Below are 18728 nucleotides of genomic sequence, written 5' to 3'. Positions count from 1 at the left end.
GGAGAAAGGGGTGAGAAGGAATTTTCATGTTCCAAGGAATTCCAAAATCCAAGTAAAAACCATAGAAAGAGAGGTTGAAAGATATGCATAGAGTTTACTAGAGCTATTTTCTGCTTTATTTACTATTACATGTCTAGAGTATAGATGGCTTGTCACACAGTAGATGCTCACTATATTTTTGTTGAATAAATATTCTAGATGTGAGTGGAAGATAGAAGAACACCAAATAAGCCTGACATGATCAATTGACAGTAAAGAATTAAATAGAATGAAAACCACAGTTCTGTTTCTATCCAAAAATATATCCTAAGTTTGTAAGAATCTATATGTATTTTAGAATCATTTGGAAATATTTTTAAAAACTTTCAAGAGCTTCTGGAAATGAAAAAAAAGTCAAATGAAATTCCATTTATATGTGCATAAACAAATGCTATGATATTTTTGGTCTAACTTCATTTTTGCCTAATATACCAACCATTGCTAGTTAATTCTAGTTAATGTTGTTGACATTTGAAAGGAAAATTAGTATGCACTGCTCATAGGATATTTTCCAGTATATCCTATGGCAAACATACTTGCCAGGAAACCCAAGTGATGTGGCAAATTGCAACCCAGGATGTGAGCTTCCAATGGCAACCTCATCAAGATTAACAGGGAAAGGGAGGCAGGGACTGGAACACCCTATGATGCACAAGCCTGTGGGTTTGACCTCCAACACAAAATAAAAACTCACCAACAGCCAGAATGCTAATTTGGCCCATTATAATGAAAATCAGAATGGATAAGAAGACTGGCACCTTTGGCAAACACATTTACACATTTCTGATGGATAAATTCTAGAAAAAGAATTGAAATCCTCAAGTTGCCTTGGAGCATAGAGTTGGCATGAGAGGTCTTAGCCACAGTCTTTGGAGACTATAGGCCAAGAATACCTTTTGTATCTTTCCCTGCCATAGAGATAGACACAGCCATGAAATCAGGTAGGACAAATCATTAGAATAGGGCTCTCCAACCCTGAGCAGAATTTGGAAGGAAACTGCCAACATATGAATGCCTTTTCTTGTTGCCTCTGCTACTGATGAGTTCAAATTCAAAACAATATATTTCTACGTTAGATATGTTCAGATATGTTCCTACCAATGAGGTCTCAAAGTGTTAAATATCTCAGAGACTGTCATTCATGTATTCAACAAATACTTGTTGAGATCCTATGATGTACCACACACAGATCTGCCCTTGCTCTCTCCAGTTTTCTGAACACCATTCACGTGTCATCCTATCGCAACCTGCCATTGTCCAACCTATACTACTAAAATTCCGGTCCTGAAAATTCATTATGGGAATGAGGAGTTACAGCTGATGTTTGCCTTCAAAAAGATAAAAGAAACTGTACAGAATGTTAATCATTGTGTAATTCAGGCATAGGTAACAAGTGTATTTCAGGGTACAAGATGTTGTCCATCTATTTTGTACTACTCAACACCTGGCCATAATAATGTTTTGGTTCCTAAATATTACTCATTGGAACCCTCAGCAAGAAAGAAGTTGAACCAACAGTGATTGTGTTCTCTGCTTCACTAGGTGGGTCTTAGGAGGAAATAAGCCAAGAGGTAACCAGCCCCTCTGATGGAAAAGTGGAAGGGAAGAGTGGTCAATATTTTGCTTGTTCTGCTCTTGTGGGCTGAAGCTTGAAATGGTCACATTTTCTTCCTGCTTCGGACCCAATCTACCATCTCAAAAACCCTTGAATAGGCATCAAGTCAGTCGTGGCCCCACAAAGGGACTCACTACCAGCATCCACTGTCAGCCCCAGCCAAGGAAGGGAAGAGAGTCTGACATCTGTAAGAACCCCCTACTGTGACCAAGGTCTAGGAATCCTGAGGACCCATTGCCCCATCACCCAATACACAGGCTTTAAAAAGTTCCAGCCTTACTCATTGTGTCCATCTGAAGAGCCATCTGTAGCAGCCCATAAATTAATTGCCAGATTTAGGAGATTGGTTTCAGTCTTTGTTGCAAAACTCTGCAGCACTTGAGATTTATGTCTCCCTTCCTTCTTCCAGCAACTTTAAGATCTCCCTACTCCTGGTTGCTCCTCTATCTTTGGCTTTTTCTCAGCCTCCTTCATGATGTATCCTCTATTACAGCCCCATACATGGCATGCAGCAGGAAACCAGCCTTTTTTTGGTTAAGGTCATTGGCATTCTTATCTTTAAATAATAACCTTCAGGCACTTCTGCCTAAATCCGAAGCAACCCATTGACACTCCTCTTCAATCCTCCTCAAGGACCTCAAAGTGAGAATGTTTAAAACTTCACTTCTCATCTTCCTTTCTCCTGCTTACAGCTCTACTCTGAATTACCTAATTTGATGAATTGCCTTTCTTTCATTAACTAATTCCCTCCATCACCTTCAAAACCATTCAATGAACAAGTCCTTGCTGACTCTAGAACAGCTCCCAAATCCAATCCTCCTCTCCATTGCCTCAGTCAGAGCCCTAATCCTTAATGAATTACCCCTGCTTGAAGTCTCTTTATTTATATTTACCTCTCTTTTGGCTACTGATACTTGCTTCCTTATTCTGGCAATGTGCAGACTTGTGATCTTTCCCCATTGGACTATAAAAATTTCTTGGATAGGGAAACCTTGTCTTTTTAAAAAGACTTTTTGTCCTGTTATTCCCTTTGATAATACTGCACTTTATATATCATAAGGACTTAATAAATAGACTTTGGCAATGGAGAATGGATTATTTAAAAAGGGAAGGCATTTATTTCCCAAAAGAGCAGCTCATTAGGTAATTAAATATTTACTCTACCTTCTTCTAGCCAAATTAGGTATTATAAATATACACAAAGACCACACACACTGGCACATGTAAACATGGTATGCCCTTCGCTCCATTAAGTCAATCTTACAGCAAACACAAAGAGAGGATCAATCTCCCAAGTAATTAAAACATAAACTGGGCCATATTTTTATTCCTGGTCGTCCTTGAGAAAAATGACACAATACTTATTAACAAATAAAAAATTATTTTGCAAATCCATGCTCACAAAATGCCACCAAACATGGGTCATGCATCTTTCTTTTTTGCATTTTTGATCCCACTGCTCTGACTTAGTGTGGTAATTATATTACAAAGCTATTATCCGATAAAATGAAAATGGCAAAACAATTTAAATGCTTGTCTAAAGAGACTCCGTTAGAATGCAATTATGAGTGAAATTACAATGGCAAAATAATTGAAATGCAAGTCTGGAAGGCACAGTTATGAAACCATTAAAATGCTTCTATTGGGGACTTACAACTTTGAGTGAAACTATACACTCCTGGGGACACATTTTTAATTCAGTAAATCGGGCAGCATTTATGAACACATGAAAAATCTAAGCTCTTATTGTTCTGCAGCATTATCTACACTTCTAAATGCCACCTGCGGATTGTCACATCGTTAGGGGGTACTGGGCTTGGTGAATAGGCTGATAGGAGGACTCTATGTAATTCTGTGTTCTCATTCAGTACTTAGAAGACAAGGGCATGAGGGTAAGCTGGACCTAGCCTTTTCTGTAATGTTTCCAACATAAACTAGCAACGATAACATGGAAAGATTTGTATTCTAAATTTAAGCCAGCAATTATTAAATCTCTATGTGAATATATTTCTAAGAATTTATCTTCTTGCAACATTCTGCAGATATATTCCTTCAGGAAAATCTTGAAAAATTTAAGTGCCCAGGTTCACACTGATAAACTTGATCACCAAAGACAAATAAACCAACATAAAAAAATACAGTGCTGGGTACACAACAGATGTGCTGAAAATGATCAATTTGATGAATGACCAAGTCTCTCCTCTGAAGCATGGTGAGGTCTCCATTTGATGTTTGATCACATCAATGCATCTACCAACAAATATGCAAACCATGCTATGAACTACCACCCCTGATCCTTTGTAGTCTGCTTTCTTGGATCCATTTCTGCTAGTTAAAAAGAAATGAATTAATTCTATGGATGCACCTTAGAAAAGAAATAAGTATTAAAAGAATAAAATGATGTAGACCCTTCTCTCCTTCATGATTCTGTATCTTGTGTTGTTAGGAAGAAAGGAAATGGCATTTAATTTTAATCATTCAGAAAATTTCTCAGCATTAATGATTATAACATTATTTAATAAAGTTAGTAGGTTTCCACACTTTTTGTTGTTTAACGTGTAGTCTAGATTCCCTTGGAAACGTATGTACTAAGTATTTTTACTTTTATTTGCAGACTCTGAAACATAAACATTTTCTATGTACATGAACATGTTCTCTGAGGCTAAATTTGCAAAAGGAATTTGAAAATTCTCCTGCCTTAATGTACTATGTATTTGAAGTGAACTCAAACCGTTGGGACACCCCACTGTGTGCATGTTTCTCAGTCTTTTTATTCTTGCACAAACTCAGAGAGTGTTAATTACATCTTTGTAAGAACATTGGGTGTGTGATAACTGTCATACAAAAATCAAAACTATTGTTTAGCTATTTTATAGAGAGATCATATTATTTTTGACATACAGAATTTAAATATTAATATAGCTTGAAATACATTATCATATGAGGACATTAAGTTTTGCTAGCTTAGTCACAAAGGTACAAACCTTGAAACAGTTTTTTTTTTAAAGTGACCTAGAAAAAATTCTGTGAATAAGTCTAGTTGAAAAAATAAGTAAACATTTACATAGATTATAGGAAAAATAAAGATTAGCAGGGTGCTAAAGATATTTAAACCACAGTATTATATGTAAAACTTAAAATCACACTGGTCAGAGTTTTATAAATTAACCTCTCTATTTATAAATATGCCAAATGAGTTTCATATAAAGAAAGACATATTTTTGGAAGTCATATCACATACCAAGGTGCCAAAAAATGGCACTTAAGTCAGTGACAGGCTCATGTTTCCATGAGATTATATCACCTAGTGACATTGTAGCTATCTTTGTTTGTGTAAGTACACTCTAGATATTTGCACAAACTCCATATTGACACACTTCTCATAATGTATCCTGTCATTAAGCAGTATGGCTTATTATAATAATATAAGTTAAAATACATTGCTCTCTCCTACTTTGAAATGCATACAAATGAGTTGAATTGAAGAACAGATAGGAGATAAAGGAAGTATAATAAATGTTAACTCTAGGTAGAGGATATACAGAGGTGTTCACTGTAAAATTATTTTGGTTCTTTTATATGTTTAAGATTTTTCATAATATAGAAATTTGTTGGAAAAAATGCAGTTCTCTAGGTGAAAGCATTTATTCTATATGGTGATTACCTGTGCTCAACAAATAAATCAGTTTTTTAAAGAACTCGTCTCAGTGGCACAATATACTCACCCAGCCATCCAGATCCTGAATTGGGTATGCATAAGTCTGTCTCAGCACTGGGTAACACGAAGCCCACGACAAACACCTCCACACCATCCGCCATGAGAGCCATGCCCAAGACGAAGAACAGGGCCCACTGGAAGCGCCCATGACCACACTCCTGGATTATCAGCTCATACTGCTGGGCCAGCTCTTCTTCATCAGCTCTCCTCTCGGACTCCAGCTCCCGGCGGTCCTTGTACTCATCCCCTTTGGGCTGCCCCACCGACACTATGCTGTCTTTCCCTTGGTTCATACTGGGGATGCCCTGGTACTCCCCTTCATAGATCTCATCTTCCTCGTCATGACCCTCAGTAGCTTCACTGGAGCCTTCGTCATCATTGGCCTCCCCATCGTAGGTTTCTCCAGGTGGGTAATAGTCATCATCCTCATCTTCATCTTGGAACCGACTGTAGGACCTCTGGGTGTATTCGTCCTGGGCCCGGTCCACTGCTTGGTTCACCTTCTTTACTGTTTGCTTCTTCACCTCTTTGGCAATGTCCTTGGCACCCTTCATCAGTGAAGTCCTATCCTTGTAAGAGTCTTCCATCTTATCTCACTGATGGCCAATGAGAAAATGGGACTTTTTCAGACTGTTCAGTGGCTCAGCCCTGCCAGCATCATCCACTTTGGATTCAAAACAGAACTGCAAAAGAAGAACCAGAGGAGATATGCATTAGTCCCTTCTGGTCTTTTTTTTTTTTTTTTAACCATCTATTTACTGGTCTATTTTCACTGGCCCACAGTCCAAGACGCAGATGAGCTTTACCTGGTTTGATCTCAGTGCCTACCTGTGAATCCTGGTTCTCTGTGCAAGTGGGTTTAGTACATGGAACTAGGGGATTTTTAACTAGGATTTTTACTGTTATTATTATTGTTGTTGTTTTGTTTTAAAGAATTTTGCTCCAGGGAAATGTAACAAAAGTATTCCCCTGCAAAATAAACTAAGTATCCTACGCCATTAAAGGGGTACCCAACACATCTCCAAAATGATATAAAGATATACCCACATTGAGAAAAATAATACTGCTCACAGACACACAGACACCTATGCAGACTGCAAAGGCAAAACCAGAGTACTCAAAAAACCATGCTGGACCTTCTTTCTTCACATTGAAAAAAAGAAAAACAAACAAAAAACAAGCAACACCTTAGCCAAAGCTACCAGACCATAATGGTAATTATCAAATTGCATTTCCTCCTACTTTCATTATGTTTACTACCATCAAACCATAACAGAGACTCACACAAAATGCAAAACTAACAATAAATATTTCCACCTGACATAGTATAGCTGTCTTATAGTTACACTTGTTCTATATTTAGGAAACTGGAAGAGTTAATCAAATGACTACAGTTGGACTCAGCAGTCAATGAATGAGAACATATGTCTCATCCCTTGGGGGTCTGCCCTTTCAACCCCACCCTGAAAGTCTCCCAATCTTCATCTCTATTTTCTTCACATCTGGACACACACACACACACACACCCCTCACAAACACTCTCCCTCCTACCTTGTCATATTGACACCCCAGTTAGCTGCTCTCTTGGATACGAGTCTGTAACCTTCCATGACCATCCTTTGGTTTTCTGTCTCACTGATAGCCCCCTAAGTCTTGGATCATTAAATTCATGCTGACCTCATGATAAATTCTATTTCACTTGTCCATTGAGCTGTCTCTTCAAATGAGTCAATGTCTATCTTTGTTCATAAAGGTGAAAATAATCCTTCTCTCCCATCACTCATTTCCTGAACCTTAAGCTGTGGCAACTTTCCAAACACTGATTCATATAATGGTCAATTCTACGTTTTCTTTTTGTATATAGTGTAAAACACTTGGTAAGTAGCTGTTACAAATACACATTTAACTGATCATCCAAATATCACACATGAACCCAGAAATAAGAACAAAAAGATGGTTCTAAGCATTTTTCGATAATGAAAAATCAACTCATATTTTATAGTCTCTCTAAAGCAAAGAACATTTTTCGGCTTTTAATTTTTCTTAAATAAGGGTAAGTATGAATACTTGTCTTTTTTTAGAATAAGCAAAACAATTTTAATACAATTTTTAAAGATTGGAAGATTTCTACTATTTGATTTTAAGATTTATTAGTAACCTACTATAATTCATATAATATAATATGGCATAAAGACAGAAAAATAAACAAATTAAATAGTATGAAGTTCAGAATTTTATCCACAAATGTATGTTCAATTGATTTTTTCTTTTTTTTAATTGTTCTAATTAGACATGACAATAGAATGCATTTTGACACATTGTACACAAATGGAGCAAGTGAATTGAGCTGCTATAAACATTGATGTGGCTGCATCACTGTAGTTGAGTACTTGTTTTGAAATTCTGTTTAAAATTAGGTATTTATATATGCTGCAAGTGGAGAAAGTTGGGGGATGAGTAAGGGGATCTCTGCATTATTTCTTGCCATTACATGTAAATCTACAATGATTTCAAAGTATGAACAAGTTTGTACTATCCTTGGAAAACATGTAGCTTATTTTAGCTAGCAGGTAGATTATTCAGGTAATAGAGTTATATTCTATGGCTTTTATTCATTGAATGGTAGAAATGGTAGAATGACATCTGCTTTGGAAGGTCATGGCTGAATTAAATCAGCAGGTCTCAAGGTAGAGCCTGTATACCAGGTATGGTCCACAAGAAGGCCCACAAGTACCTGCTTATATCATTGATGCTTTAGTCAATACACTTTTATATCAGGAATAAATTCCAGAGTTATACCACAGAATATGTTCCAGGTATCAATTCAATGAAAACCAAACAATAACTAATGTCTTGCTTACTGTATGCCAGGCATTGTGCTAAGAATTTTATGTATATCCTTTTATTCTTTTATTTAATACTTACTTCAGTCCTACAAAATAGATGTGGCAGTGTCCATTTTACAGATGATAACATGAAAGCTTAGAGATCTACTAGCCTAATGCCACAAAGCTTGTCAGAGGAGAAGCTGGGAGTAGGCTCTGATGGGTCTAACCTCAGCTCTCACACCTCAGCCTCGTCTGCCTCACATGGTTCTTTCACTGGGATCTTAGAAAATGCCACAGCCTTCCTTTCTAATAATACTGTAAATACCTCCCTTCATACTAAAGTTGTTTCACAACCTCTTTTCTACGTCATCTAATAGATGCTGAAATAAAGAGAATTATTGTTTATTTATCAGTAATGGGTTTTACATGGACAGTAATTTCAAATGTGATCTTGTTTGTTCAGATAAATGACCCCAAGATGGTGACATAATTTCAAAAGAATCATTTTAAAGAAGGTGGTAGTGGCCAAGGAAGCCAAGAAATTCTGTAAAGCAATGAAACTTTCATAACCTCCAAGGGATGAATGATGTTCCTTCCCACTTATTCAAGTAGGTTTCTTCCTCCATGAAATAAAGGTAATAATTCTCTTACAGTATTGGGAAGATTAAATGACTTGCTGTTTACTCTGTTTTTAGGAAAGAATTTGACATATATCAAGTTCCTCAGCAATAGACCCTACTAAAAGGATCCAGGTGCAAATCATTTATGAAAGAGTAAGGGGGTGGGGAAGAAGGGCAGGAGGAGGAGGAGGGATAGAAACAGGACTGCAATTTCAAGCAGTGTCCTGAGGAGCAAGCTTCAGCCTGGCCTTGTAAAGGAATTCTAGAATATAAGTAATGCTCACAGTCCTCCTCCATCCAGGGCCAAGAGCTTGGCTTTCATAGCCCCATGTTGGTCAATTTTTGGCTATGGGCCACCCATGGCAAGTGTGGAATAGAGGTTCTTGCAGCTCTCTGCACCAGAGGACAAAAGCAGTTCTAGTCGCCCAAAGGCAGTGTCTGAAGAATAGCATAGGTGCTGGCTAAGGGAAGCAAACACACACAGAAGCCAAACTAAGAGAACACAGAGATAGTGAAAGGGATCCAAAAGCATCCAGAGGGATCCTTAGCAGCACCTCCTCCAATAAACACTTAATAATTAGAAGTCCTGCTCATCATGCTGAGCCATAAGACTCACAACTGATTAAAAAATACTTTTGTGGAAGTGACTGTTTAAATCAAATGACATTCACATAAAGCATAGCTGACATATTCAATGATATGCCCAGTCATTGTGTGTTACAATCATTTTGCATGAATATGTAAAATATAAAAAAATAAGTACTACTTGTAAATAAGAGTTATTCTAAAAATGGAGTTTGGTCTTTTGTTTCTTCTTTGGTGGTTCATATCAAATAGGAACACTATTTTAGAACTGCTCTACACAAGTTCCCAACACACACAACCCACTCACACACACACAGATGTTTCTGTTTCTCCACTCTGCCCACTCCCACCACCTTTCCTTCTGCATTATCCCTCATCATCACCATCATCAAAAGATCTTGGATAGCTCCTCTTCCCCAAAACATTTTAGCATCTTCTGAATGCTGGGAGAGTCCATTGTTCTAATAACTGTACTAATGCATGTTTAAAGTCATTGTGCACTCATAGCTCACTGATAAAGATATTATTAGCTCAGTCATGGGTAAGTGCTTCAGATGTATTGTCACACAATAATCCTCACAACAATCAAATGGGATGCGTAATTTTTAAGTTCTCGTTTTATAGATGGAGAAACTGAAACCTTCCCAATAAGAATGCAAGCTAGACAATCCTACTCCAGAGTGCAACAGTTTAATCACCATATATACTATCTTTCAGTGGAAATGGGAGCCTCTGATGGAAATAGAGATATGAAACAGCAAGGCTGTGGAAAAAGGCAGCCCTTACACCAACAGCATAGGGATCCTCCAAAATACTTGTGATGTGCAGTGATGGGGCAGAGAGGCTTTTTAATAGAACGACCCCTCTCCTGAGCTTGCAAATGGAGAAGTCAAATGGGGATCAAATTGCTTACTGATGAGATAACCATGCCCACATTTTACCCTGACCTTCCTTCCAATTAGGACACTCTGGGCTTGCATAGAACTATAGGAAATGAGGTGGGATGGTGAGAGGTCATCCATGGAGCTTCCTACACTGAACACATTTTTGAGAGGAGAAAATAGGGAAATAGCTATTGATTCATCAACCCAATGTGTCTAAATCTTTAACATCGAAAATTGATCATTTGGGCCGTGGTGTGGCTCAGTGGTAGAACACTTGCCTAGCATACATGAGGCACTAGGTTCAATCCCTGGCACCACATAAAAATATAAACAAATAAAATAAAAGTATTGTGTCCATCTACAACTAAAAATTATTATCATTTAAGGAAGCCTCCTGTCCTCCAACCTTCTCAATTACCCATAAGTGTGAATTCCTGTTCCTTGAAGTACAAATCAAAAGCTACCTCCTTTATGAAATCATTTCCTTTCATTCTTGCTTAACCAAATCACATCCTCCCAGGTAAGCATAGTGGTTTCCTCTTGCCATTCAGTCATGTATTTCATCATTATGGCTATTGATAAATGGTTGGTCTTCCCCATTAGGGAGCAAGTCTCTGAAAGCAGAGACTTAATAAAATAAAACACCATGAAGCAATGTTATTAAATGAGGACACAAACACCACACAGGGGCCAACTCTGGCCCTCTTTTCTTCGTGAGGGAGTTCTCTGCATCAGTATTTCCCCAAAGTGCTTTTTACAATACGCTATAAGGTGCTCTGAGAGAAAAAAGTTCCATCATCAAATAAATTTGGCAAGTCTTTATTTCATACTTCATACGCCCTCCTCTTGGAAAGTCAAAATGCAAAGCCCTTTATAAAGAATCTTGATCTAAATTTGATGTCCAAACATTCCCAAACTTTCCTAAAAACAGAATTCTCCACCCTTGACATGATACCAGGGAGCAGTCATCATTATATACTATGGAAAATTACACTATTAAGGAGAAGGGTAAACCCCTTTAAAATTTTAATATCTCTATTATAAAATATCACAAAACTCACTAATTAACATTAATTGAAGGAAGCAAGATAAAAAGCAAAAACTACATTTAAATGATTTTTCTAAAATGAAACACAGTATTTCAAGTCTATCAACAATGAAAAGTTCAATTTTCAAAATGTAATTGCTTATAATTTTTAAATAGACTTCCTACAAAAATAGCATTTAGCATATTTGAATATTTTAAAGAAATCATTCAAAAAGCTTGGAAAATATAATTTGGAGTATACTGACATTTTAAAATACAATTTGACACAGTTAATTTACTCTATAAAGAATGTATTTCTTAAGCCAGGTAAATATGACCTCAGCAGTTGTTCAAATCTCTGCAAACCCTAAAGTCCTTAACCAAATAACAAACCTCTCTACATAGGTGGACTTTTCTGAAGACCCTAGACTTCCTAATGGAAGGAATATTCTCAGGTGAGTCAAAGTGTCTTCCTTTGGTAAGTGTCTGGATTTAATTTAAAACAGTTATATTCTTTCTGGTTACAAAACTAAAAGTGTTTATTTAAGAAATAATTGAAACAACTTATACCAATTAGGATGGTTACTAGCAAAAAAAAAAAAAAAAAAAAAAAAAAGGTAATAGTAGCAACAAGAGTTGACAAGAATATGCAGAAATGGGAACTCTTGCTCCCAGTTGGTGAGAATATAAAATGGTATGTCACTCTAGATAACAGTATGTTTGCTCCTCAAAAAGAAAATAGAATTACCATACAATAGGCAATACCAATTCTTGGTATATACACAAAAGAAATGAAAGCAGTCTCTAGAAGAGAGATTTTCACACCTTTGTTGACAGTAGCATTATTCAAAATAGCTAAAACATAAAAGCAATATAAATATCCACAAACTGATGAATAATGGATAAGCAAAATGTGATAATACATATAGAATAGAATATTACTCAGCCTTAAAGAGGAGGGAAATATAAATACACTATAGGGAATTTCAACTTTATATATAAATATAAATATCCAATCAAAAATACATGAATAGATGTGTGAAAGGAAGATCAGTAGAGAAAGGAGAATGGAGAGAGTGAGAGGGGGGCACAAACTGAAATCAAATTCAATAAATGTACAAATTTGTCGAGATGAACCCAACTACTATGCATAACTAGAGGAAGGAAATTTTGACACATGTTACGACATATATGAACTTTAAAGACATGATGCTAAGGACATTTATGACATTCTATTACGTCACAGAAAGACAAACACTATATGATTCTGTTTATAAGAGATCCTTAGAATAGTCAAAATCAGAGACATAAAGTAGAATAGTAATTGCCAGAGGCAGGGGGAAGGAGGTTCAGGGATTATTGTTTAGGGGGTACAGAGTATCAATTTTATAAGATGTAAGATTTATAGAGATGATGATAATGATGGCTGCATAATACTGTGAATGCATTTAATAGCACTGACTGTACACTTAAAATATTAAGCAGTAAATTTTATGTTACATATATTTTATCACAATAAAAATTTTGGGGAAAGGGGAGTAATTAGAAAATTCAGAGTCATAACAAATAAAACAAAAATCATGTGCATTTCTACTACCCAGTGATGCCTGCCTTTTTTTTTTTTTTCTTTTGGCAGTATTGGGGATTGAACACAGGGAAACTCTACTACTGAGCTACATCCCCAGCCCTTTTTTATTTTTTTATTTTGAGACAGGGTTTGCTATGTTGCAGAAACTAACCTAGAACTTGTGATCTTCCTGCCTCAACCTCTGGAGTAGCTGGGATTGCAGGTGTACACCATCACGCCTGGTTTAAAGCGGTGCCTATTCTTTTGGTTTGTTTGTTTGTGGTAATGGGGATCGAACTCAGGGCCTTGTGAATGCAAGGCAAATACACTACCAACTGATGTATATCCTCAGCCCTAAGAAATGCCTATTTTTAGCAATTAGCAATTATATTTCCAGTATGTAGACTATATGGATCTGTGAACAGATGATTAATTTAGATCATAGTTTATATTTGCATTTGAAGTTTTACTCTATGATCTCTAACTCTTTGAGTATGAATTTTCCCATTTGCTGAGTTAGTGACTACCTAAGTAAGCAATACAGGACTTCATCCCAAGATTAGTAATTCTTGATTATTAACACACATTTAAAAATATTTGTAGTTGCAGATGGACACAATGCCTTTATTTTATTTATTTTTATGTGGTACTGAGGATCTAACCCAGTGCCTCACACGTTCTAGGCAAGGACTCTACCACTGAGCTACAACTCCAGCCCAAGGGCAGCGGTTCTTGAAGTATGGTCTCGGGATCCCCAGAGAATCCCAAGACCATTCAAGTAATCTGTGAGGTCAAACAATTTTTTAGAAGGACAGTAAGATGCTAATTCACTCTTGCTTTACAGGGACATTTTTCAGAAGTTTCATGAGGCATAGTGATATCTTTGCTCTGAAGGCTAATGGGACATGTACTTATAGATTGTGATTCAAAAAGCTTCTCAGGTTTAGTTTCTAATAAGGTAAACATCAGCAGATATAATCCACAAAAGGGAAAGTTCTTTCATTATTATTAATTTTTAAGAGTAGGTCCTGAGACCAGACTAAAAAATTCAGGACCACTTTTTTTTTTAATTGGTTGCTGAAAACATTACAATGATCTTGACATATCCTATATCATACATTCGATTCATATGGTGTATGAATTCTTATTTTTCCCACGTGTACAGATTGCAGGATCACATTGGTTATACATCCGTGTTTAATACACACTGCCATACTAGTGTCTGTTGTATTCTGCTGCCTTTCCTATCCCCTTCCTATTCCCCCTCCCCTCCCCTCTTCTCTCTCTACCCCATCTACTGTAACTCATTTCTCTATTTTTTCCCCCTTTTCCCCTCACATCCTCTTATATGTAATTTTGTATAACAATGAGGGTCTCCTTCCATCTTCCGAGCAATTCCCCTTCTCTCTCCCACTAATAGGAATTCTTTCCTGCTTGGACCCTACATTGTGGAGACCTTTCTAAGGTTTTTGTTTTGTATTGGTTTCTTATAGGATTTTGAGTTTGCCTCAGCTAGAGCTCCACAGAGATCAACAAACAGATGAGTTAATTTGTCTATCACTGTCTATCACTATCTATCAGAATTCTTGGATTTCCACATTGTACAGAGACACTGGTAGGCTTAGGTGGGTGACATTTTCATACCTTCATCTATGACAGTTGTGGAGGTAGGCTATCCTTTCTCCCAGGTGCAGATGGGCAGTATGTTCCTATCTCCCAATCTGCATGCTGGCCACATACTAGTTATAACTTGGGAAGTTTAGAGTCAGCTTCCACACAATCCAATGTGTTACTTTGCAATTTCTGGCACCTAAAGATTTCTTTTTGTTCTTTTTGAGGTCAACTATTTATTACCTGAACAGTATTTTGAAATATCATCCATGCATGTGAACTAGGGTATAGGGGCAAGGAGACAGGACTTAGCATGTGCTCAATTCACCATCTTAGTCCAGAGGTTTGCACTTCTTTAATATTGAAACCTTTCTCAGGTTTTTAAATTATTTGTCTACTATTTTTATTTATCATATACCATAATTCATTTAACCCATCTCTTGTCATTGAGCATTCAGGTTGTTTACATTATTTTAGTATAATCAATATGTAGTGAAATATACCTGTGTGATATATCTGAGAAAAAGTAAAGGAAAATCTAGTATTGATTCTTTTAATAACATCATATTGTCCTTCAGAAAGGCTGTGGCAATTTATGACTTTTAGAAGAATGTAGGAAGGACCCATTGCCTTGTATTCTCACCTATACTGTAAATTAGCAGTTGAGATTAGTGAAAAATGGTGTTTTATCATTTTAGGTGGCATTTGATTACCAGTGAAAGTGAACATTTCTCTTCTTGTGAATCTTAACTTTTGCCCATTTTTTTTTTGGTATTGAGGTTTATATTGGGCTTAATGGTGACTTCTAGAAAAATATGTCTATTCCCTAACCCCTAGAACCTGTGAATATGACCTTATTTGGAAAAAGTGGTAATTATGTCAAAAATCTTGAGATAAAATTATACTGGATTAGCAAGGTGGGCTCTAACTCCAATGACATGTCCTTATAAGACACAGAGAAGAGAAGACACAGATATGGAAGAGAAAGGCACAGGAAGATAGGGGCAGAGATTAGAATTGCACAGCCAGAAGCCAAGAAATCACTGGAGTCACCCAAGATGAAAGGAAACGAAGAAATTTTTCCCTTAGAGAGATTGTGATTCTGCCAACAACTTGATTTTGGAATCCTGGTCTCTAGAACCGTGAAAGAATAAATTTCTGAATTTGAAGTTACTTAGTTGGTAGTAAGAGAAGCAAATACAAGGAAGCTAATTCAAAGTCTTTGTCTTACTAAATTTCAAGAGTTCTTTACATGTAAGTAAATAATGTCTTTTGTATATATTGTAAATATTTTTCTCAGATGCCTATATCTACGGTGGGTTTTTGCCACAGACAGCTATAAACTGTTTTATAGTCTACTTAAAATTTCTTTGTTTGTGTTTCTGCCTTGTAGTAAGTCTGTTAAGTCCTCCATAATATCCAAAATATTTGTCTGTATTTGTCCTAATTACTTTAATTTCATTGTTTCATGTTTAGTTTTGTAATTTAATTTTTTTATATTGTGTGAGGAAATAATTTTTAAAAGTGAATAATCAAATATCTCAGAAAGTTATTAAAATGTCCTTTTATAAGAGGTAAAATTTCTACATACATTAGTATCTCTTCAGTTTTATATTCTGCTACTTTGATACATTTACATACTATTGCCTTCATAACCATTTGCTATTTTTGATTTTTATTACTTTGTAATAAATTTTCATATTTTTCAACATATATACTCTTCATGTCTCATCCTTTCCAAGTATTTCTTGATTTTTCTCATTTATTTTATCTTCCATATAAACTTAAGAATTGCTTATCAATTTTTCAAATAAAATTTTTATTAAGACTGTACTGAGCTTGTAAATTAATTGTAGAGCTAAAAGTATGAAAATATATATCTCATCCACAAATATGATAAATCTACTATTCAATCTTTAAAGTAACTTGTGAGGTTTATGTGTTTTTCCTTATTGTGTGAATTAATAAAATATATGTATGTATGTGTAAATTTTATATTCATTTGTACATTTATTTGCTTATTGCTTTCTCAAAACCATGAAATATATTCTGGCTGCAAACCTTAGGATCTGCCAGACCCATTGTTGGATCAGAAAGTATGCTACATCCCATATCAAACCGAGCATCCACAGGAGCCACTCACTGAATTTCCATCATGGAACAGAGGATGAGCTACAAGTAATGGGTGGGACCTGCTTGAGAATAATTCAGAAAGGGAAGGCTGTGAATAATGCTGACAGTCCTTGCTTCCCTCTCTAAACCCTTCTGTAGACCTGACCCCTTCTCTGGACCAGTATTTACAGAAGAAGGTTTGTAGGAAGAATGCACAAGCAGACTCAAAGTGTCTTCAGTCAAGCCCAGGAAGAGTGCAAAGCTCCAGGATTCCTGTCTCAAATAGTCACCAGGATCTATCACCCTTTGGGGAAACCCAATTCCTGAGAAGAATCCAAACAATTTGCATTATGAAGCATAATCAGCTAAAAGACTGCCATTCATGATTCCTATTCTTATATGTAACAGACATTTTCTTCTATTAAGTGACAAAAGACATTCTGGTAGATGGTTCCCCAGTATTAAACAGAGACCTCCATATATGAAGGGGGCCATCTGGGAATATGGTACTACTTCTCAAAGTGAATGCAGACAATTGTGCCTGTTTCACCAGCCCTTATGGATCATGTGAGAGAAACTCAAAGAGAAGCAAAGTCAGGATTTGAGTTCCTTCCAGAAAGCCAGGCCTCAGGAAAAATAGATGGGGCTAGGAAGAACAGAAAAGGGACTTCCCATAACAATTCTGCTTATCTCCTTAGGGATTAAAAGAGGTCCCCACAAGTCCAATCATTTATTTGGCAGGTATTTAGAGTACCAGGCACTCTTCTGGGAGCTGAAAAGTAGAGACTGAATAAAATATGCAAAGTTCCTGATTACACAGCACTTTCTTGCTAGAGGCAAGACATTAAAAAACAAACAAACAAACAACAACAAAAAAAGAATATAATTTCATGTAGTGGCGAGTGCTACAAATAAAAATAAAGCAGGGTTCAAGGTCAAAGAAGCTCTCTCCCATACAACATTCCACAATGATGGGAATGGCCTACATCCATGCTGTCCAATAAAAACAGGACAATTTAAATAAAAATGACAACATGTGGCTAACAGCTGCCCTATGGGAATGTAGGAGGAGCAGCTATTCTAGGAAAAGTGGTCAAGGGAGGATACTCTGAGCAGATGAAGCTTGAATAGAAGCCTGATTAAGGTCAGGACATAAGCCATGCTGCTACCCAGGGGCTCAGAGCTTTCCAGACACAGAACAGCAAGAGTGAAGGCCCTTAGGTGGAGAATGTCAGGGAGACCAGGCAACTGAGCATAGTCAAGAAGCATGTCAAGGAAAGTGGCTAGGGATGGATCATCAAGGGCTTTGAGGATAAAGGAAGAGCCCTGGGTTTTATTATGAGATATGCTTGGAATAAGGAAGTGCTTTAGTCTAACCTATAACAATACCTAAGACTGGATACTTAAAAAACAAAAACAAAAACAAACAACAACAAAAACAGAGGTTTACTTAGCTTGCAGTTTGGGAAACTAATCAAAGTCCAAGATCAGGTGACCCCATTGCCTCTGGAGAGGGCCCCCTTGGCTGCAACACAACTTAGCCAAGAAGCAGGTAGGGAAAGGACTGCATGCAGACGAAATTGCCTGCAAAACAGGAAACCAGAAACCAGGGAGAGGCCAGTCTTATTCTTTTTATAATAACCCACTTTTGTAGTAACTCACTCCCCCTGTGAGATCAACATTAATCTCTTCTGAAAGCAGTACCCTATGACCTATTACCTTCCACGTAGGCCCCAGCTGGTAGATTCCATTGCATTTACGCCATTGCACTGGGGTTCAGGCTTCCAGCCCATGAGCCTTTGGGAGACAAACCATTGCATAAAGTGACAAGTTCTAGAAGAATAGAGCTTAGTGGATTTCTTTTGAAATCCTATTTGCTAGTCATTGACAATGCCTTCTCTTTTACAAGATCGAATTAGCCCTGCTCTTTCACATTTGTTACCATGCTTATTCTGACTACAATCATCTTACGATGAATATGACAACTTCAAAAAAAGGGCAGCATGTATTTAAGGTCTTTAAAGAAAAGCTCGAGGAAAGAGAAGACTGCAGGAGGAAAAGTTCCTCAGTACAGCTAGAGCAATCAGAGAAAAACTCAACTCTCAGTGGTACCTGGTAAGTG

General features: G+C 36.8%; 1 protein-coding gene across 2 annotated transcripts in view; it reads right to left on the bottom strand.

The window, feature by feature from the left end:
* Positions 1-5959, bottom strand: part of Sv2c (synaptic vesicle glycoprotein 2C) — a 159457-nt gene extending 153498 nt beyond the window's left edge. For both annotated transcript variants that reach the window (XM_076856088.1, XM_076856089.1), the window contains exon 1: positions 5380-5959. In XM_076856088.1, coding sequence (XP_076712203.1) covers positions 5380-5959 — 580 coding nt within the window. The remainder of the gene's footprint in view (positions 1-5379) is intronic.
* Positions 5960-18728: the final 12769 nt, after the last annotated feature.

This window comes from Callospermophilus lateralis, chromosome 5 (genome assembly GCF_048772815.1).
Source record: "Callospermophilus lateralis isolate mCalLat2 chromosome 5, mCalLat2.hap1, whole genome shotgun sequence".
NCBI classification, from domain to species: Eukaryota; Metazoa; Chordata; class Mammalia; order Rodentia; family Sciuridae; genus Callospermophilus; species Callospermophilus lateralis.
The sequence above is the reverse complement of the archived record's forward strand: the minus strand, read 5'-3'. Positions and strand labels throughout refer to the sequence as shown.